Below are 22785 nucleotides of genomic sequence, written 5' to 3'. Positions count from 1 at the left end.
AAGGGGTTAGGCAGGGGCAAATGCTTTACTTTATCATGACACTGAAGGCCTAATGACATAATATGGTGTATTAGGAGGATATTCGCTTAATTATGTAATAAGATGGGTAATCCTACTTAGTAACTTAATGGGACATGACCGGTCACATGGTGCGACCCAAACGCTTCAGCATGACGAGGGGGGGAGCAAGAGAGAGGGTAACTGTTCTTTTCATGACACATCATGGTAGAGGCTCCTGGAGGAGATGGAGGGATGGAGTGAGGAGAGCGACGACTCTGACTAGGGCCCCGGGGCTGACCGTCACTGTCGCCCTGGTGTAACGCAGTCTGACAGACACACGCTTTCCTTGCTCTTGGCTTCTAATGAACTGGCATGACATGGGCCTTCTCCACAGAGCAGTGGAGAAAAGGGTCTCCAGAAGCAGGCACTGAAACACGCTCGGGATATCAACCTAGTGGGGGTGAATGAATCAGTGTTGGCGATCCCAGGCTGCATCTGCTCTAGCCTGGAACTGAAGAATAATGTGTAGGGAAATCCAGTGTAATCTATGAGTCTTGCAGGGCTTAGTGATGTTGTTAGTTAGGCTTTGCTCTTTAAGTGCAACCTCTTGTCCCCATTGCTTTGTGTCTGAAGAACCCAAAAAGATCTGTAACACAGTGGGGAAAATCTGCATGTTGGTAAGACTAATCAAAGTAAATGAAACAAAACCATATAATTTATGGTGGTCGTTACAGTAGAATTGACATTGGACACATCCATGATTGAAGAGCAGAGAACACCGACTGCATTCTCTATTGACAGGTTTAAAAAATGCCCACATATTTCCAGAAGTGCTGATGTCATTGCATTCCCAGTTAAAAGCCAATTTATGCTTAATCCTAAAATGTGGTAGAGGCACCATATGGATGGTGTGACAATCAGAGCCTCTGGAGGCGCAGAGTGCAAATTGAGCTCCATACCACAAATGTTACAACAATGGGGAGGGGGTTCCGTATTGACATGACTGTTTATACAGGTCCTTACCGTCAACCAAACTCACTTCCTTCACAACAGCTCTGCGTTGCTCGGCAAAGCGCAAGAAGTTTGAGTGCCTTGATTTCTGCAGAGGCCATATCACCATAAACGCTTCACGGCCACCGCAGGCATCCAATTGACCATGTGGCACCTTTAACAGTGCAGGGTTCCCCTCTGCTGCATCATACAATACAGTAGGATATTGGCCCATATATCCCACCTAGTACTGCCTGTTTCATACATTCTTTGCTATTGGAAAATGCAGTAGATACCATCTTACAGAATTTACAATGCCTTGAGTGTTCACACCTAGACCTTTTCCGCTTTGTTATAACAGTCTGGATTTAAACTGGATTAAATTGAGGTGTAGATCAGTGACATAAATACCTTAATGTCAAAGTGAAATTGTTTTCAGAAATGTTTACCAATTAAATTCAAAAGGAAAAGCTGAAATGTCTCACCATTAAATAGTCAACCTTTTTACAGCAAGACTAAATACATTCACAAGTAAAAATGTGCTTAACTATGCCCATAAGTTGCATGGACTCACCGCGCGCAAGTGTTTAACAATCTTGAAATGACTAACCCCTCTCTGTACCCCACATACAGATAATTGTAAGCTCCCTAAATCAGGCAGTGAATTTCAAGCACAGATTCAACCACAAAGACCAGGGAGGTTTTCCTATGGTTTGCAAAGAAGGCTACCCATTGTTAGATGGGTAAAAAAAACATTTTAATATCCATTTGAGCATGGTGCAGTTCAATTGTAAACTGGTGTATCAATACACCCTGTCACTAAAGATACAGGCGTCCTTCCTAACGCAGCTGCCAGAGAGGAAGGAAACTGCTCAGGGACCTTACCATGAGGCCAATGGTGACTTTAAAGCAGTTAGAGTTTAATGGCTGTGATGGGGAATAACAGGATGGATCAACAATATTGTAGTTATTCCACAATACTAACAAAATGACAGTGAAAAGGAAGCCAGTACAGAATAAAAATATTCCAAAACACATCCTATAAGACACTATAGTAATACTACAAACAAAGGTGACAAAGAAATTAACTTTTTGTCCTGACTACAAAGCATTGGGGCAAAGCCAACACATGACAGAGTACCACTTCAAATATTCAAGAATGGTGGTGGCTGCATCATGTTATCAGTATGCTTGCCATTGGCAAGGACTTGGGATTTTTTTTTTTTTTAAGAGATAAAAGCGCTAAGCACAGGCAAAAATCCTAGAGGGTAACGTTCAGCCTGCTTTCCAACAGACACTGGGAGACAAATTCACCTTTCAGCAGGTCAATAACCTAAAACAAGGCCAAATACACACTGGTGTTGCTTACCAAGATGACATTCAAGGGTCCTGAGTGGCCTAGATACAGTTAACTTCAATTGGCTTGAAAATCTATCGCAAGACTTGAAAATGGCTGTCTGGCAATGCTTTTTTTGTTTATACAATACCGGGTATATATTATTGTACAAACCTAGTGTGCATTTTTTTTTACAATTGTACCTTCATTTTACTAGGCAGAACAAATTCTTATTTTCAATGACTGTGTTAACTTGCCTGTTCAGGGGCAGAACGACAGATTTGTACCTTGTCAGCTCAGGGAATCGAACTTGCAACCTTTTCGGTTACTAGTCCAACGCTCTAACCACTAGGCTACCCTGCCGCCCCTGTGCTTAGACTTACCCAGAAAGACTCAAAGCTGTAATTGCTGACAAAGGTGATTCTAACATTGACTCAGGGGGTTGAATACTTATCTAATATTTATTTCCTGTTTAATGAAAAATAAATAAATAGAATTCCACTTTGACAAGAGGATTTTTTTTGAAGATCATTGACAAAAAACAATTAAATCCATTTTAATCCAACATTTGGAAAACGTGAAGGGGTGTGAATACTTTCTGAAAACGCTGTAAATTGTCTTAACATCTTCAAAGATCCCCTTGTGTAAGGGAATTCAAAACCCAGCACAGAGAAAGACCACCCATCTGTTTATTCATGCAGTGTGCCAGCAGTATTTCCTGCATTATTGTTGGGATGGTGGCACAATCACACTTCTATTTGCCTCGATGGCAGGAGCCATTGCAATAGTTGCTAGGCAATGGGGCAGTGTGTAAATTGCCAAAGAGTAGGTGGAAGGTGTGATTTGAGAAGTGGAATTCACAAAAAGATAAGATAAATAAACCAGTTTCACACCCTCAAAAAGAGTATTGTTTTTACTGGCGCCACCTTGTGTCCATTTCTGTGCAGAGACATTTTGTGACACGTCAAATGAATGAAGAAACTTTATTCCGTTTCAATGGGAAAATAAATGAACACACAAAAAAAAAAGACATTGTTACCAAATATATGAACACTAACGTAATTTATTGTACAATATTGAGTGCCTTAGTTTCCTGTCAAGGACGGGCTTTTTCCTCTGCACTCTCCACGGCCGTCTGACAACCTTACAGGACAATGCGTGTAACAGAAAAAGAAAAGTCACGTGAAACACCCCAATGTCAAATTGGCTAAAGATCGACATTGTCTACATCTGAATCATCACTGATATAAGATGCAGGGCTAGAGCTCCAAATGATGCTCCCTTCCAGGGAGATGACGGAGCTGAAGCTATCCATGAAGAGGTCACTGTTACTGCTGCTGCTACTACTACTACTACTGCTACTGCTGCTGCTACTACTACTACTACTACTGTCGTCGTCGTGGATCACCATCACCTCCTCTGGCTGGGCTGTGTGGAGAGACAGTAGAAGAAGACACCATGAGAGCCCTTCAGACCCACTGACCTGGGTCATGTTCGGTAAGGCACACTTGTTAACTTACTTTGATTTGACTTATCACACAAACATCCATCCATCCATCCGTCCTTCCATCCATCCGCCACATCTTCACCCATGAATTCCAAGGCTTCCCTCAACAACTTCCACAAACTTAGGAGTGGGGTGAACGCACCTCTCACCTTTCCTCTCAGTGATGAGCACCAGGCGTCTCTGCTTCATATCTGGGCTGAGCTGCTCCACCATGCGATCGATGCAGTTGTCCAGCACCAGCGAGCGAGTCTGAGACAGGATGGCCTGCCGGCAGATGGGGCACTCGTCCTTCCGCTTGCGCCACTCACTGATGCAGTGCAGGCAGAAGCTGTGGGCGCAGTTAAGGGTCACCGCCTGTAGGGGATATATGAACGAAAGATCGAAACCAAACAGCTCGGATTTAAGGCTAACAGCATTCAAAATTCCATTTTACCTGTGGCTTGTTTCATATTATACTGTAAAAGTGAGATTTTCTGGTTAAAAATAGGGCTAGGCGATATATCAAAGGAATGTTTTAGCGTGATGTTCCAAATTGCATTTTTTGCATTTTTTAATATAAGAGTGTTGTGTCTTTTTGGTCTCATATCGTTAGCTCTAGCTCCTTCTGTGCTGTGTGCACCTTCCCACTTGCGGACACCAAGCCCCTTGCCCTGCCACTCACAACAATGAAAGATGACCTTCTTCCTCTCTGACAACAAGAAGTGTAAGGGATACATTGGGATTTTGGCACTTTCTCAGAGTCAGGTGAACTCGTGGATACCATTTCTATGTCTGTGTCCAGTATGAAGTAAGTTAGAGGTAGTTTTTGCGAGCCAATGCTAACTAGCGTTACCATAGACTTCCAGTCATTGCGCTAGCGCAAGTTAGCAACGACCTTCAAACCTCACGCAGAGAAATAAAAATGGTATCCACGAGTTCATCTGATTCTGGGGAAGTAGATAAAGGGCCTCACTGCCAAAATCCCTTTAAACTATTTGCATTGGAGGTTTGGTCCAACAAAATAGTTCATATGAACACCAAAATGCTTTGACATTTTACTGTAACAGTTAAGAAAAATAAAAAAAGGATATCGTTAGAAAGGTTGTGTTTCAACTCCCAAAATGTAGAACAAAGCTGACCCTAATTAAACCAAGAGTATCAATGAACATGATTGCTCAGTTTGTCGTGTGCGGCATTGCAGTACTGCTAGCAGAATTTTAGACAGACTTATGTGCTAGCTGTCTAGTCTGTTTTATAAAAATGTGCAATGAGCATAAAACACATTTAAATGATGAATTGGCAACTTGTTCTCATTCTGAGAAATAAGTATCTTCTTTACTAGGTAGGCCACTTGATTTCAATATCTTAAAGTGAACAGGCTGTGTTGTTCAAACAGTTGAAGATGGACAGGAGGGTGTATTCATAACAGTTCAACTGTCCTACCTCATTATCAAGCAAATAGATCCAAGTTGCCAAGGACTAAATATTAAAGACTAGCTGGCTACTCACTAGCACATGGGCTTTTACTTAATAGATTTATTATGAGACCTATGTACATTTTCTAGAATGCCTGCTACAAGAAGTTGGTCATTATTAGTGGATGTGCATTGGTCTGGTTACATTTGTAACAAAAATAGCATTTTCATAGAGACTTGAAAGGTAGATCAGCAGTCTAAGGCACTGCATCTCAGTGGCGCACAATTGGCCCAGCGTCGTCAAGAGTTTGACCAGGGTAGGCTGTCATTGTAAATAAGAATTTGTTCTTAACTGACCTGCCTAGTTAAATAATGGTTCAATAATGATTATATTTACACTGTTCAAAAAAATAAAGGGAACACTAAAATAACACATCCTAGATCTGAATGAATGAAATATTCTTTAAAAAATACTTTTTTCTTTACATAGTTGAATGTGCTGACAACAAAAATCACACAAAAATTATTAAATGGAAATCAAATTTATCAACCCATGGAAGTCTGGATTTTGAGTCACACTCAAAATTAAAAGTGGAAAACCACACTACAGGCTGATCCAACTTTGATGTAATGTCCTTAAAAAACAAGTCAAAATTAGGCTCAGTAGTGTGCGTGGCCTACACGTGCCTGTATGACCTCCCTACAATGCCTGGGCATGCTCCTGATGAGGTGGCGGATGGTCTCCTGAGGGATCTCCTCCCAGACCTGGACTAAAGCATCCGCCAACTCCTGGACAGTCTGTGATGCAATGTGGCATTGGTGGATGGAGCGAGACATGATGTCCCAGATGTGCTCAATTGGAGTCAGGTCTGGGGAACGGGCGGGCCAGTCCATAGCATCAATGCCTTCGTCTTGCAGGAACTGCTGACACACTCCAGCCACATGAGGTCTAGCATCGTCTTGCATTAGGAGGAACCCAGGGCCAACCGCACCAGCATATGGTCTCACAAGGAGTCTAATGGTACCTAATGGCAGTCAGGCTACCTCATACCACCCTCATGGAGTCTGTTTCTGACCGTTTGTGGTCTGCTGGAGGTCATTTTGCAGGGCTCTGGCAGTGCTCCTCCTGCTCCTCCTTGCACAAAGGCGGAGGTAGCGGTCCTTCTGCTGGGTTGTTGCCCTCGTACGGCCTTCTCCACGTCTCCTGATGTACTGGCCTGTTTTCTGGTAGCGCCTCCATGCTCTGGACACTACACTGACAGACACAGCAAACCTTCTTGCCACAGCTCGCATTGATGTTCCATCCTGGATGAGCTGCACTACTACTGCCACTTGTGTGGGTTGTAGACTCCATCTCATGCTACCACTAGAGTGAAAGCACTACCCAGCATTCAAAAGTGACCAAAACATCAGCCAGGAGGCATAGGAACTGAGAAGAGGTCTGTGGTCACCACCTGCAAGAACCACTCCTTTATTGGGGGTGTCTTGCTAATTGCCTATAATTTCCACCTGTTGTCTATTCCATTTGCACAACAGCATGTGAAATTTATTGTCAGTGTTGCTTCCTAAGTGGACAGTTTGATTTCACAGAAGTGTGATTGACTTGGAGTTACATTGTGTTGTTTAAGTGTTCCCTTTTTTTTGAGCAGTGTATATTGTTTTAAAATCAGGAGGTTTAAACGGGTGGAGTTTTGGCTTGTCCGGTGACATAAAAAATAGAAAAATAAAGAGTTCCAAGCCTCTCTGCCAATAACAGATAAAAAGGATTTGATGTTGAGATAAAAACAGCCGCATTGGGCCTTTACCGTAACCTTTCGTTGTGATAACATTGGAATTAGAGATTGAGATTACAGTAGTCTTCCAGTTAGTAACTATACTCCCAGACAGAGATGTAAACTTAACTGTACATGTGACTTATTGATATCCAATGGGAACTCCATAAAACGGTCAAAATATTTACCCTAATGAAGAGCTCAGAACAAATGATGCATTGAAGTTCGTTCTCCAGCACCTCCGTCATTTGTGTTACCACCTCCTCCTTTTGAGTTCTCGCCCTCTCCTTCTCTTCCTGCAAGACAACACATTGGTTTGAAACCTCACCAATTTATTTTAATCCAGGCATGTCAAGTGAAGACAATTTCATTCAAACGAGTTAGGAAATTCAATTGAGTGAGGAAGTCACGCTGAAGGTAGCTTACCTTTGTCACCTCTAGCTCTTTGTCTTTGGCCTTGAGGACATCCTCGAAGCCTTGTCGAGAGAGTGCAAGTTCCTCTATGACTTTTCTTTGCTATATCGATTGCAACAGATTCAAGATTGGTTACACAAATACAAGTGTCAAGCATTTAATACAAGAGCTTAATTTTGTTTACCTCTTGCAATGCCTCCTCCAGCTGCTTTTTTAAACCCTTCTCCTCCAACTGTTTTTTTAAACCCTCCTCTTCATGCTGTGTTTTTTGCACCTTTAAAACAACAAACATTTGCCATTGTTAAATGAGTCCTCATTCTGGAGCACACCTTGATCATTATCAAATACATATTTGCTCTACTATAGACTCAAATACGTTTGTGTAAGTTTCCTCCTGAAAGGTCTTGTCAGAGTCGTATAATATATACAGTGCCTTCAGAACGTATTCATAACCCTTGACTAAATCCACATTGTTACAGCCCGAATTCAAAATGGATTAAATGTTTGTTCTCTTTCACGCATCTACACACAATACCTCATAGTGACAGTGTTTTGTTGTTGACATTTTAGCAAAGTTATTGAAAATGCAGAAATCTAAATTTACATACAGTAAGTATTCATACCTCTTTGCTATGACAATCCAAATCTTCCTTGAGATGTCGCTACAACCTGTGGCCAATTCAATTGTTTGGACAAGATTTAGAAAGAAACACACCTGTCTATAAAAAGGTCCCACAGTTGAAAGTGCATGTCAGAGCAGAAACTATACCAATGAAGTCCAAGGAACTGTCCATAGCTCTCTTGTAATGAGGCATACAGGACCAGTCTAAAGTTTGAACACACAGACTCCTTTCAAGGGGGTTCTCTTTATTTTTACTATTTTCTACGATGTAGAACAATAATGAAACATCAAAACTATGAAATAACACATATGGAATCATGTATCAACCAAAAAGGCATAGAGTGCGCAAAGGGTGGCTATTTGAAGAATCTAAAATATTTTGATTTGTTTAACCAGCTTCATGAGGAATGCTTTTTCAGTCTTGAAGGAGTTTCCACATATGCTGAGCACTTGTTGGCTGCTTTTCCTTCATTCTGCAGTCCAACTCATCCCAACCCATGAAGAAACTTTATTCCATTTCATTGGTGGGGAAAAAAAAATTCAATTTGGGTCGAGGTCAAGTGATTGTGGAGGCCAGGTCATCTGATGCAGCACTCCATCCCTTTTGTTCTTGATCAAATAGACCTTACACAGCCTGGTGTGTTTTGGGTCAATGTTCTGTTGAAAAACAAATGATAATCCCACTAAGAGCAAAACAGAAGAGATGGCATATCGCTGCAGAATGCTGTGGTAGCCATGCTGGTTAAGTGTGCATTGAATTCTAAATAAAATCACAGTGTCACCAGCAAGGCACCCCCACATCTCCATAATTCACGATGGGAACCACACATGCATAGATCATTCACCTACTCCGCGTCTCACAAAAACACAGTGGTTGGAAACAAAAATAACAAATTTGGAGTCAGACCAAAGGACACATTCCAACAGGACAATAACCCCAATGCCGGAATGGCTTCAGAAAAGTGGCCCAGCAAAAAGCCCAGACTTGAATCCCATTGGAAGACTTGAAGAGTGCTGTTCATTGCCACTCCCATTTAACTTAACAGACAGTGCAAAAATCCCCAAATGTGCAAAGCTGAAAGCTGTAATTGCCTCCAAAAGGTGCTTCTACAAAGTATTGAAGGAGGGCTGTGACTATTTATGTAAATTGCATATTTCATTTTCAATATACATGTAATACTATTTCTAAAAACATGTTTTTACTTTGTCACTGTGGGCTACTGTGTGTAGATGGGTAAGGGAGGAAAAACTATTCAATCCATTTTGAATTCAGGCTGTAACAACATGTGGAATAAGTCAAGGCGTATGAATACTTTCTGAAGGCACTGTGATCACAACAACAAACAAAAAAATAGGCTAGCAACGGGGTATAGGTCTGTACATTTTATGTGACTGGAGGATAATCTTATAAAAAGCAGAAATTCTGGATGAATCCCTGATATCCCTACTGAGGCTCACCTCCAGGCGGTTCTCTGTCTCGCTGATGGACCTCTCCAACATCTCCATCCTGTGCAGCTGGCCCCTCAGCATCTCCAGCTGGCTCTGCAGCTCCCTCACCTGCTCCTCCCGGTGGGGGTCATCCCGCTGTCTCCCCCCCTCAGCCTCCAGGGCCTCCACCTGCCGCTGGGTGAAGTTCATCCGCTCCCGCAGCACCAGCATATTCTGGCTGTACCTAGCAGCCAATCAGTAAATTTTTGTTTATCAGTCTGGATGTTAATAATGAGAACACCTGGCTTTTTCTGCAAATCGGTCCTCCTTTCCTCTTTCATCGTGCTGATCTAGGGTTGCAAGATTTCGCTAACTTTCACAATTTCCCAGGTTTTCAGAAATACTGGTCGGAGGATCCAGATTTCCTGCTTATTCCTTTCTGACTCCAGAAATCTTCCTACCAGGATTTCTGGAAAAGTTATCAGAATTTTGCAACTCTTTGCTGATCAAAATAATAGACCTGGTGAAAGCCAGCCTAATGATGAGCTTCCATCATATTGTTCCACCTGTCAAGTCTTTTCCAATCAGTGCTGACAAGGAAAGGAGGACTGATTTCTAGACAATTGAGAAAGGGACATATTCTCTTTCATATAGAACCTGCCCAATATGTGATAACTGTAGCAGCAGGAAACACAGACGTACATTTGCAGGCTGGACAGACTCTTGCTAGGACTGCTGGGTCTCTCTAGAGGCGAGTCCAGCCGCCGATGCTGCGGCATGCTGGGCCCGGCCTCCTCCCGTACCCTGGTCCCTGGCCTGTCCCGGGGCTCGTCTGTGGGGTAGGGCTGGCCCTGGGACTTGTCTGTGGCAGAGTGGCGGTAGAGCTTGGATTTAGAGGAGGTTGAAGGCTCCAGTTCAGAGTTAAATTTCCTCTTCGTCTTCTTGATTCTGGATGTGGCGCAGGCCCCTTCACTTGATCCCGTCACTAGGTAGGGTTTGATGTCCTCGAGGCGCTGCCGAACCAGTATGTACTCATACTCCACTTTGGTGCCGACGATGGGCACCCCCAACTTTATCGAGTCCCCAAGCCTCAGGAGGTGAGCTTTGTCCACAGGAATTCGTTCTCCGTTCACCCACACACCATTAAGGCTCTGAAAAAAGAATAAACTGCTTACACTTTTTTTTAATAATAAAAAAACCTATTTATTTTAAAATTGGATATATGGAGAAGCTGTACCTTCTTATCGGTCACCGTCCATTGGCCGCCGTCTCGTTGCTTGAACATACAGTGCATTCTGGATATCATTAGGGGGCAGCTTGGGGACACGAGCTGGTGAGTGACATTTAAGCCACGTCCAATTGTGACCTGAGACAAGAATGGAGCTTAGGGAATTTTTCAGACAGTAGCGCGTTATACTGTTTTTGCATAATGTTTACAATAATATTTCTTTGCAGAGAGCAGAATAAGAGTCCATAGTTCTCTATGATAGAATAACATCACTAGAACATTTCTCTGTGACATGTTGTGGCGACCCGTCATTCAGGGCAGGTCGGGCAGTTTTGTATGTTATTTTGGCATTAATAGATGTGAACTGATGTTACAAACAATGTAAAGCCACATACAAAAATGGTCTCTTTCTTGAGTAAAGCATCTCCAAAATGAAAGCGTTTCAACTAGAGGTCGACCGATTAATCGGAACGGCCGATTTCAAGTTATAACAATCGGAAATCGGTATTTTGGGTTTGCAGATTTAAAAAAAAACATTAAAAAAAAATAAAAAAACTTTATTTAACTGGGCAAGTCAGTTAAGAACACATTCTTATTTTCAATGAAGGTCTAGGAACAGTGGGCTAACTGCCTCGTTCAGGGGCAGATTGACAGATTTTCACCTTGTCTGCTCGGGGGATCCGATCTTGCAACCTTACAGTTAACTAGTCCAACGCAATAACGACCTGCCTCTCTCTCGTTGCACTCCACAAGGAGTTACGCGAATGCAGTAAGCCAAGGTAAGTTGCTAGCTATCATTAAACTTATCTTATAAAAAACAATCAATCATAATCACTAGTTAAACAGACAGAGACACGTGATGCCGCGGAGCTGAGCAGACGTTGACAAACCGAGCACTTCAAAGTTATTCTATTTTTACCTAAATAACAACGTTGAAACAATATTCTAACATCGGCTGATAAATTGTCAAGTACTTACCTTCCCAAAGAGCCATGGACCTCCGACCGAGAGGCAAGAAGGACGACCAAAACGTTGTTGATTCCCAAGATAACGATAACGCTACAGCTAGCAAGACTAGCATTAGCCCTCATAACTCAGACGACAGTTCCATACTGTTGCTCTCAGCAGCCTCTTGCGAGCCTGCCGACATGCTGGCTACTCTCCTCCGGGAAATTCAGGATGGTAACAGAGGTCTTTCTCTGAAAAATCAATAAGAAATCGGCTGAACTCCATTCTTCCATTGAGGACCTGAAATCCTCCATGAATCATCTCCTTTTGAGAACGACTGAGACAGAGCTGCACACAGTTGAAGATACCATCGCTAGACATGACCAGGTCTTGACACAACTGCAAAAGGACAATGCCTACCTCAAAAACAAAGTAGATCAGATGGAGAACCAGAGTAGACGTAGTAATATCCGTGTGGTGGGATTGAAAGGACCGAGAGGGCCGTGACCCGGTCCGTTTCTTCACTCAATGGATCCCGGAGGTCCTAGGCATAACCAACTCCACCAAGCAGCTGGAAATCGAACCCGCCCACAGAACATCAGCGCCGAAACCCCGGCCAGATGAGCCCCCACGAGCCGTCCTGATCAGGTTCCTCCGTTTCCAAGACAGAGAGAAGATACTGCAACTCGCAAGAGCCAAAGGGGACATCGACATTGATGGGAAGAGGGTCAGCCTTTTCCCGGATATGAGCGCGGACCTCACCAGACGCCGCATGCAGTTCAGACCTGCCGCCAAAGCACTGAAGGAGAAGAACATCACTGGCTACCTCATCCACGCTGCATGGGTGAAAGTTCAGTACAAAGGCCGAAGCCATCTCTTCAACACACCGAGAGAAGTGCACACTTTTCTCAAAGAACTGAGCAACGTCTGAGTCTCAGCCAGGACGGTCTCTCTGGGGGATAAAATGCAGTTCGTTTGTTCTCTCTTATCCGGATTGAACTGCTGGTATCTCCCGGTCACTTTAATTGATTTGTACATTTTCAACTAACCGTATCTTCCCGGGGTGAGTTCTATTACATTTACAGGAGAGTATATTTGTAAGTCGCTCTGGATAAGAGCGTCTGCTAAATGACTTAAATGTAAATGTAATGTGTATATTTTGGTTTAGTCCATAACCACTGGGCAAAGCAATAAGTGGGTTTAGGCCCACTGCTTTCCCCCTCATTTATGTTAATCTTTCGTAAAGAGATTTAAGCAGTCCGTACCATGGGCAGTAAATATTCAGCCATAAATATCTATTCACAACGTTTGTTTTCAATTTAGAGAGCTCGCAGGTTTTAGTTTACGCCAAGGTTTAGCTAGTAAGAGCAAGATGGAAAGCGAGCAGCAACATATCTCTACAAGTGTATTCATGTTTGATTGTTGGGACTGTTGTTCTAGTCTGACAATCGGGGTGGATGGGATTTTTATTATTTTTTTCTTCCTTCTTTCTACGTTTATTGTTTCCTTCCTAAAGAGACACACAGGTCACTTGTGCTCAAACCAAAGTTGAAACATTTCCTAATTATCTACATATGATAGATTTCTATTCAGTTACATATTTGAAATCCAACCTATGCTTAATCCACTAAAATATGTCACATTCAAAGTAAAAGGTCTTAACAGCCCGATTAAAAGGAAAAGAGTCTATACATACCGTAAGAAATTAAAGGCTGACATTGTGTTTTTACAAGAAACACATCTTACAGCCAGTGAACACAAGAAATTGAAGAGGGAATGGGTAAGACAAGTTTTTGCATCCTCTTTTAACTCCAAAGCCAGAGGAACTGCAATTTTGATAAGTAGACATTGAATATTTATGCTCCTAACTTCGATGACCATATGTTTGTTCAGAATGTCTTCAGGTTGCTCAAGCACCACCAGGATGGCTACTGGTTGGAGGAGATTTTAATTTTTGCTTATATACAGTTCTTGATAGGTCTTCTGATAAACCCTCACTTCTTACCAAAGCCAGCAAGCTCACCATGTCATTCATGAAAGATCTCAATTTACTAGACATCTGGAGACAGTTGCACCCACAGGATAGGGACTACTCTTTTTATTCACACCCACGCATAGATAACTTTTTACTTTCGACACAACTGTTTCATAGAGTGTTAGATGTCGAGTATCTCCCCAGATTGCTTAGTGACCATTCTCCTCTGGTATTATCAATCTCCATTCCTACCAAGGTAAATGGAGCACCTGAATTTTGTGCATTCATCAAAGAGCAGATCAATATTTTTACTTTGACAAACAAACCCTCTGCTCCTGACAGCTTCATTCTTTGGGACACATTGAAGGCCTACCTGAGGGGACAGATTATTTCCTATACTAAAGGGCTGAAGAAAAAACATGGTGTGGAACTGAGTGCTCTTGAATCTGAAATCGCCGAGCTAGAGAAAACCTACCAAAGAGGCCCGACTAAAGATCTATACAGGCTTTTGGTAAATAAAAAACTTAAATATAATATTCTGAACACATATCAAGCTGAGAGGGCCATCACTAAATCAAAACAGCGTTATTATGAGCTTGGAGAAAAAGCTCACAAAGTATTGGCATGGCAACTGAAAGCAGAGGAAAGTAAGAGGACAATTAATGCCATAGAAACTCTCACTAAAGAGATATCTTTCGACCCTACTGAAATTAATAATACTTTTAAGAAATACTAAGACCTCTACACTTCCCAATCAAGCGATGATCTATCAGAGATAGACTCCTTTCTCTCCTCTCTCAACCTCCCATGCCTGTCAGGGGAAGACAGCGAGCGCCTGAGTGAACACTTCTCAGTCCCTGAATTGTTGGAGGCCATTAAATCCTTACCTTCTAATAAATCTCCTGGGGAGGATGGCTTCCCTCCAGAGTTCTATAAAGAATTTAGGGAGCTGTTGGTCCCCTACCTTATGGAGGTACTTAAAAAAGCCAGAGAAGACAACTGCTTTCCAGAGTCCTTCTCTCAAGCAGTGATTACTGTAATCCACAAGAAAGGGAAAAACCCGCTAAAGTGCGCCTCCTATAGACCAATCTCTCTCCTTAACACAGATTGTAAACTGGTCACAAAGATGCTATCTAAGAGACTGGAGTCATGTCTTCCCCTGTTGGTCAACCCAGATCAGACTGGCTTCATAATTACTAGATTGTCCTCCAATAATCTCAGAAGGTTCTTTGATATAATTCACCTTGCTAACAAAAACAAAATACCTGGTGTCGCAGTCTCCCTCGACGCTGAAAAGGCCTTTGATAGGGTTGAATGGCCATACCTCTTTCGCGTCTTGGGAAAGTTCGGTTTAGGTACTGTGTTTTTAAATTTGATAAAATCACTCTACAAATCTCCTAAAGCTAGGATTGCTACCAATGGGATTACTTCCTCCTCTTTATAGGGGGAACAGACAAGGTTGCCCAATTAGCCCCCACCTCCTTGCCCTCGCCATCGAACCGTTGGCTGAGGCTATTAGAACGTGCCCTGACATACATGGCTTTGAGCTGGGCCCCCATACCCATAAATTATCACTCTTTGCGGACGACCTTATCTTATTCCTAACAAACCCAGAACACTCCCTCTCTCACTTGCAGATCCTACTACAGTGTTATAGTTCTTTCTCTGGATATAAGGTCAATCTTGATAAAAGCGAAATCTTACCGTTGTCTGTCTTTGACCATCATACCATCAAGCACAAGTTTCCTTATAGATGGTCGCCTATGGGCTTCACATATTTGGGCATAATGGTGGATGGTAATCTGAACAACCTCTATAAACTAAATCTGGCCAGTTTGTTGCAAAAGGTGGATGCTGACCTTTGTAAATGGATGGACCTACCTCTCACTCTACTGCGTAGAATCAATGTAATTAAAATGAATGTCCTGCCCAGGTTTCTATATCTGTTTCAATCTCTCCCTATCCCTGTTCCCGCAGCATTTTTTTTTCCTCTCTCGACAAGCTGACCAGACGGTTTAGCTGGCACGGCAAAACCCCTAGGGTTGGCCTGGATAAACTGACCCTTGATTACAGTCAAGGGGACTTAAACCTCCCCAATTTTAGAATGTACTAATGGGCTGCACAGTCTAGGTTTCTGGCTCAGAGGTTTGACAATGGTCCCTCTCCCTCATGGTTGAACATTGAAAAGCTTGAGGTAAATGACACTGGGGCAGATTTGTTTTACAAATGGGATAGAAAATCTATAAAAACCATCACAGACAACCCTTTAATCATACATTCTGTCCTGGCATGGTGCAAACTGCATGAGCTGTTCGGACGAGGGGGATTCCTTTCCCCTAAAACCCCTTTATGGAACAATAGATTGATCCCTATGTTTTTCCAGAATATTAACTTTAGACCATGGTCTGATAAGGGGATCACTCTTCTGGAACATTGTTACGAGGAGGGAGTTCTTATGTCTTTTGATCAGCTGAAACAGAAATACCACTTGCCTAACAGGGACTTCTTTAGCTACCTACAACTACGAAACTTTATTAGGGTGACTCAAGGGACAATGGAACCTACCTAAGATGTCACCTATTGAACAACTCTGCCACGCAGACCAACCACTGTTCAAGACCATTTTCTGTGTTTACAATGCTCTTATGTCAGGACTAACACTGCCTGGGCTAGATAAACCCCGACTTAGATGGGAGAGAGATTTGGGTACTGATCTTGATGAGGATCTATGGAGTGACCTGTGCAGGGATGGGGTTACATCCACATTGAACTCCAGATACAGACTGATCCAGTTTAATTTCCTCCTTCAGCTCTATATCACCCCATCTAGACTGCACAGGTTCAACCCAGATATCTCCTCCCTATGTTTTAGATGTGGCTCAGATGAAGGAACATTCCTCCATTCCACTTGGCAGTGTTCAAAACTACACGGTTTCTGGCAGGGGGTATGCGATACCAATATCCTCAATTCACAGGGTTGCATTCCCTTTAGAACCGGAGGTCTGTCTACTGGGTAACTTTACTAACACCAATCTTAGGCAAGGCCATACTATAAAGCTAACAGAAATATTGCTAGCGATTGCCAAGAAATGTATTGCCTTGAAATGGGAATTGGATTCCTCCCTGCCAGTTGCAATGTGGCTTTCGGAAGTTAATAGTTGTATCCCTTTGGAGAAAATCACTTACTGCTTGAGGAATAAGTTAAAGACATTTTACAGAATTTGGCAACCTTTTATTGACTATATGGAGAACCTCCCCCCACATCTCATTGATTGAATCTACATATAATCCTCACATAATGTTTCACACGTAATGTATATTATGTAGCCTACGGCAGGTGATCCAATGTCTCGTTAAAAAAAAAACATTTGTATTTTTTATTATTGTATGTTTGTTTATATAACTATAATTATAATTTATTTTTGTTACGTTCGTCTGTTACTGTCCTATCATTGTCTAATATCTTCACTTTTGTTTTGAATGTTCTTAATTGGAAAATGCAAAAATAAAATATATTTAAAAAATACATGGCTGATGATATTACTAGATATTATCTAGAGTTTCCTGCGTTGCATATAATCTGACTTAGCATACAAGCATACAAGTATCTGACTGAGTGGTGGTAAACAGAAGCAGGCGCGTAAACATTCGAACAGCACTTTCATGTGTTTTGCCAGCAGCTCTTCGTTGGGCGTCAAGCATTGCGCTGTTTATGACTTCAAGCCTATCAACTCCCGAGATGAGGCTGGTGTAACCGAAGTGAAATGGCTAGCTAGTTAGCGCGCGCTATTAGCGTTTTAAATGTCACTTGCTCTGAGCCTTCTAGTAGTTGTTCCCCTTGCTCTGCATGGGTAACGCTGCTTTGATGGTGGCTGTTGTGTTGCTGGTTCGAGCCCAGGGAGGAGCAAGGAGAGGGACGGAAGCTATACGGTTACACTGGCAATACTAAAGTGTCTTATAAGAACATCTAATAGTCAAAGGTTAATGAAATACAAATGGTATAGAGAAATAGTCCTATAATTCCTATAATAAACTACAACCTAAAACTTCTTACCTGGGAATATTGAAGACTCATGTTAAAAGGAACCACCAGCTTTCATGTTTTCAGTAAGGAACTGAAACGTTAGCTTTCTTACACAGCACATATTGCACTTTTACTTTCTTCTCCAACACTTTGTTTTTGCATTATTTAAACCAAATTGAACATGTTTCATTATTTATTTGAGGCTAAATTGATTTTATTGATGTATTAAGTTAAAATAAGTGTTCATTCAGTATTGTTGTAATTGTCATTATTACAAATAAAATAAATTTGTATCGGCGTTGAAAAATCATAATCTGTCGACCTCTAGTTTCAACCTAGCTCAGTGCTTGTGGTGGTGGGAGCAGCAAGTGGAAAATATAGAGCGTAAGGGTTGGTAATGTTCTCTAGTTGCGCTGTGATTGGCTCAGTGTTCTGTCACTCATTAGGGACATTACCTAATATATAATATATAATAATAATATATGCCATTTAGCGGACGCTTTTATCCAAAGCGACTTACAGTCATGTGTGCATACATTCTACCTCACCGCAAAATCTACAGGTAGAGCTAAAAAATTCAAGCCCCTTGAGTGCTGCAATAGAGTTACATTAGAAGTGCACATCCAAGAAGACTCAAGGTCATTGGCCACAGATAAAATTACATCAATTCAGTTTATAACTACCGTAGCCTTGATTAGACCGATGTCCAACCTCATACTTCTAAAAATCTTAGCTAGCAAGCAGTCACATGAATCAAGTCAACAATCTACTGGCAAATCCTTTTCAATCCTTGTCATATGAAGAGAAATTACAGATAAAACTTAGTGCTCATCGGCCATAAACATTACACAAGCTGGAAATCGCAAATTCAACAATGAGTGGAAGGAATCAGTGGCTAACTGCAAGCGTTGCAAAGCAAATCACTAGCCTGCTATTCAGTAGTGGGGGTGTGTGGTCCAAGTCTGGGTTAAAGGCTCTCTTTTCTAAATTTCAAATAAAAACATTCAACACCATTGGCCATAAAAGGTTTAATACATTGGCCATGCTGTCAATCCAGCATGACTTCTGCCACGTTCAAAACAATTGGAAACTCAGAATTTGAAAATCTCCAGACTTGAGTTTAAGCCAACTGGGAACTCTGGGGGTGGGAAAGCTCCAAATCGGGCCTCTTTCTAGAGCGCCGGCCTGAAGATCACTGACGTCATGATTCAACCTTGTTTATGTTGTGTAGTAAGCTGTCAGTAGCCCATGTGCCTCCCCCTATGTATGTAGTGCAACAAATTAAGTGCTGAACACTTATAGACTACATCGGTCCTAGCTCGATTATTGTCTTAACCGAAATTACAGATGGCCTCTTATTCACTCGACCCCTTATGCCATAGTTTGTACATCTCAATTGTCAGTAGAAAATCCATTTGTTTAACTTCTCTAGGGTAGAGGGCAGTTTGAGATGATGGTTTCCGGATTCGACCATATTAAGTTTATTCTTTCAGTGAAATATGGAACCGTTACGTATTTTATCCAACGGGTGGCATCCATAAATCTAAATATTCCTGTTACATTGCACAACCTTCAATGTTAGGTCATAATTATGTAAAATTCTGGCAAATTAGTTTGCAATGAGCCAGGCGGCCCAAACTGTTGCATATACCCTGACTCTGCGTGCAATGAACGCAAGAGAAGTGACAATTTCCCCTGGTTAATATTGCCTGCTAACCTGGGTTTCTTTTAGGTAAATATGCAGGTTTAAAAATATATACTTCTGTGTATTGATTTTAAGAAAGGCTTTTGATGTTTATGGTTAGGTACACGGAGCAACGACAGTCCTTTTTTTGCGAATGCGCACCGCATCGATTATATGCAACGTAGGACACGCTAGATAAACTAGTAATATCAACCATGTGTAGTTATAACTAGTGATGATTGATTGATTTTTATAAGTTTAATGCTAGCTAGCAACTTACCGTGGCTTCTTACTGCATTCGCGTAACAGGCAGGCTCCTCGTGAGGCAGGTGGTTAGTGTTGGACTAGCTAACCGTAAGGTTGCAAGATTGAATCCCCGAGCTGACAAGGTAAAAATCTGTCGTTCTGCCCCTGAACAAGGCAGTTAACCCACCGTTCCTAGGCAGTCATTGAAAATAAGAATGTGTTCTTAACCGACTTGCCTTGTTAAATAAAGGTGTAAATAATACTTTCTTTTTTTTTTTAATTGCAGAATCTGCATCCAAAAATACCGATTTCCGATTGTTATGAAAACTTGAAATCGGCCCTAATTAAATCGGACATTCCGATTAATCAGTCAACCTCTATCCCGTACCCCTTCAAACATTCAAACACCAGCTGCGTACCTCCTGCACCTGGGTCAGCACACTCAAATGCTTTTTTTTTGCAATTGTAAGCCTGACACACACATACACAATACATTTATTAAACATAAACTCATTCTTATGTCACAACCCGGCTCGTGGGAAGTGACAAAGAGCTCTTATAGGACCAAGACACAAATAATAATCAATAATTTTGCTCTTTATTTAGCCATCTTACATATAAAACCTTATTTGTTCATCAAATTGTGAATAACTCACCACAGGTTAATGAGAAGGGTGTGCTTGAAATGATGCACATAATTGGAGAGTCTCAGTCTGAAATCAGTTTCCATACACAGTCTGTGCCTGTATTTAGTTGTCATGCTAGTGAGGGCTGAGAATCCACTCTCACATAGGTTGTGGTTGGAAAGGGCATCAATGTCTTAACAGCCAATTTGCCAAAGCAGGATACTCTGAGCGCAGCCCAATCCAGAAATCTGGCAGTGGCTTCTGTTAAATTAAATTTTCACAGAACAGCTTGTTGCAATTTCGATGAGGCGCTCTTGTTCAGATATCGGTAAGTGGACTGGAGGCAGAGCATGAAAGGGATAACGAATCCGGTTGTTTGTGTAATCCGTTTCGGGAAAGTACCTGCGTAATTGCGCACCCAACTCACTCAGGTGCTTCGCTATATCACATTTGACATTGTCGTAAGCTTCAGTTAATTTGCACACCAAAAAAATCATACAATGATAGAAAGACCTGTGTGTTGTTCTTGTTAATTCAGACAAAGAATAGCTCGAACTTCTTGAAAATAGTTGGAGAGTCTCTGTAATCCTAGATTCAGATCGTTCAGGTGAGAAAAACGTCACCCAGATAGGCCAGTCATGAGAAACTCGTTATCATGCAAACGGCCAGACAAGTGAAAATGGTTAGTCAATATTTTGCTCTTGATGACCAGCGCACTTCTGTAGGTTGTAAAAGCATTACATGGTCGCTATCCATATCATTGCATTGTGCAGAAAATACACGAGAGTTCAGGGGCCTTGCGTCAACAAAGTTATCCATTTTCACTGTAGTGTCCAAAACGTTTTTCAAGCTGTCAGTTATTCCCTTGGCAGAGAGAGCCTCTCGGGGGATGCTACAGTGTACCCAAGTGGCGTCGGGAGCAAGTGCTTGCATACATGTCACCACTCCACTATGTCTCCCTGTTATGGTTTTTGCGCCATCAGTACAGATACCAACAGGAGCAGCAGCTACATTTGGTTACATATGGACAGTAAGTAGAATTCCCGCGAGACAGTAGAGGTTAATGTGATTGGATGTTAATTCTTTGACAAGGCTACCTGTATTTGACATTGTTTTGTTATTTTGCTGAACACTCGATGGTTTCATTTTATTTTTTGGCAGTGAAACGAGGCTACTCGGACAAGAAAAAAATCCTCACCCAAATATATAGCCCCGTTGAAAAATATAAATGGGCTGCTTGAAAATGTAAAAAAAATATATATTTTTTAAGTGTCTCATTTTTATTTGGCATACCCACGACAGGCATTGCACGTTAGAGAATACCCCATCTAAGACAACCCAAGGACAAATCACCTTTACAGTTTTATATAGAGCCAAAACTGAATGGAGCTCTTTACCAATCCATATTTCTCAGGCAGAAAGTAAAGCCACCTACTAGTCATTTTTTCATCATCTTTCTCAAAGCCGCTGTTTACTTCTAAGATCACTTTAGCACCGCCCTAAAAACCCGATTCAAATTCAACACAAACTTTCAAATAGGTATGTAATGACACATTATATAAACTCTTTATAGTGTTTTATTTACATTTTAGAAGCTATAAGGTGATAAGTTGGAGAGATCGAGTGGGGGGGAAAACATTTCCCCACAAGACATCGCTTCTTCTCACTGTCATGTATTAGTTTTGCTTCCCCACCCACCATTTTTTTAAAGACCCGACGGTGCTCATTGCCTGCTTGAATTATGCAGAAACAGGCAGCGTTTAGGTCATGTAATTGATTTTGTTGAAAAGGGGAGAAATTGTGCTTTACAATGGTATAGACATTACAGTTGATCTGGAAGTATTACGTTTTTGGGGCGCTAAAATAAGGGCAATTGTTTACGTTAGTATTCCCAGCTGGCAGATGCTGGAATAAGTTTGAGTGACAGAGAGGGTTTTGCATATTGAACAAGTCTCAGCCCTTGACTACCATTTCGCATTCAAGAGGGATTTAGCTAACACTCTAGTTAGCTAGCTAGCCAGTAGGTTGAGGTTCAACTTTAGCACCAAACAGCCAACTAGTCAAAATGTACATACAACATGTATGTTTGATTCGCAGCTACATTTACTAACGGCTAAGTTAACTATCGTTAGCGAATTACTGTACCTCTGTATTCTCGAACAAGCGGAGCCAGTCCAAATCTTTCCCGACTCGTGTCAAACACCATACTAATTTCTTCGCAGATTCATCTTCCTCGGCTGTAGAGAAATTTGAGCTTTCTATTTGGTCCATTTTACAACATATTACAGCCAGATAGCTAAGCAAAATATGTTTCGTTTTCCCTTCTTAGGGGGTGACAGAGCTTCAGAGGAAAATAAGTCACGTGACTTATATTTTAAAAAGTCCCACAATGCCTCACTCCAAAACTTGCTGTGTTTTCACTACTTACCCAAGCCACAAAGTCCACATTGACTACATCGTAGAACGTAATTAAAACAAGCATTTGCTTTTCTGTCTCAATTTAAGGTTAGGTTTATGCATAAGGTTAAAAGTGCGGTTAAGTTAAGTCTCAGGTTTAATATGACATTTTAAGAATTGGGCGGGGTTTATAA

At 41.7% G+C, this 22785-nt stretch overlaps 1 protein-coding gene across 4 annotated transcripts; it reads right to left on the bottom strand.

The window, feature by feature from the left end:
- Positions 1-3295: 3295 nt before the first annotated feature.
- Positions 3296-22554, bottom strand: LOC123990597 (E3 ubiquitin-protein ligase rnf8-like). 4 transcript variants are annotated; one of them, XM_046291225.1, is made up of 9 exons: positions 22340-22554; positions 10701-10829; positions 10166-10614; positions 9494-9707; positions 7598-7687; positions 7426-7515; positions 7188-7295; positions 3976-4187; positions 3296-3754 (listed from the first exon to the last, which is right to left on the bottom strand). In XM_046291225.1, exons 1-9 carry the CDS (start codon positions 22463-22465, stop codon positions 3712-3714), a joined length of 1461 nt encoding a protein of 486 aa, XP_046147181.1. In that variant the 5' UTR covers positions 22466-22554; the 3' UTR covers positions 3296-3711. The 4 variants fall into 4 exon arrangements, with proteins under 4 accessions (XP_046147181.1, XP_046147180.1, XP_046147182.1 ...); XM_046291224.1 differs by having other exon boundaries at positions 3983-4187; XM_046291226.1 differs by having other exon boundaries at positions 3557-3749; positions 3983-4187.
- Between the last annotated feature and the right edge of the window lie 231 nt (positions 22555-22785).

This window comes from Oncorhynchus gorbuscha, linkage group LG12 (genome assembly GCF_021184085.1).
Source record: "Oncorhynchus gorbuscha isolate QuinsamMale2020 ecotype Even-year linkage group LG12, OgorEven_v1.0, whole genome shotgun sequence".
NCBI lineage: Eukaryota > Metazoa > Chordata > Actinopteri > Salmoniformes > Salmonidae > Oncorhynchus > Oncorhynchus gorbuscha.
Note: the sequence above shows the minus strand (reverse complement) of the source record. Positions and strands in the feature narration are given on the sequence as shown.

Bases quoted from the DNA above. Each gene is read 5' to 3' on its own strand.
- LOC123990597 (XM_046291224.1), bottom strand. From the start codon at position 22,465: ATGGACCAAATAGAAAGCTCAAATTTCTCTACAGCCGAGGAAGATGAA. The intron at 7,688-9,493 runs GTGAGCCTCAGT...GTTGTTTTAAAG, and splicing joins AGACAGAGAACCGCCTGGAG to GTGCAAAAAACACAGCATGA. The intron at 7,296-7,425 runs GTAAGCTACCTT...GTTGTCTTGCAG, and splicing joins AAGAGCTAGAGGTGACAAAG to GAAGAGAAGGAGAGGGCGAG.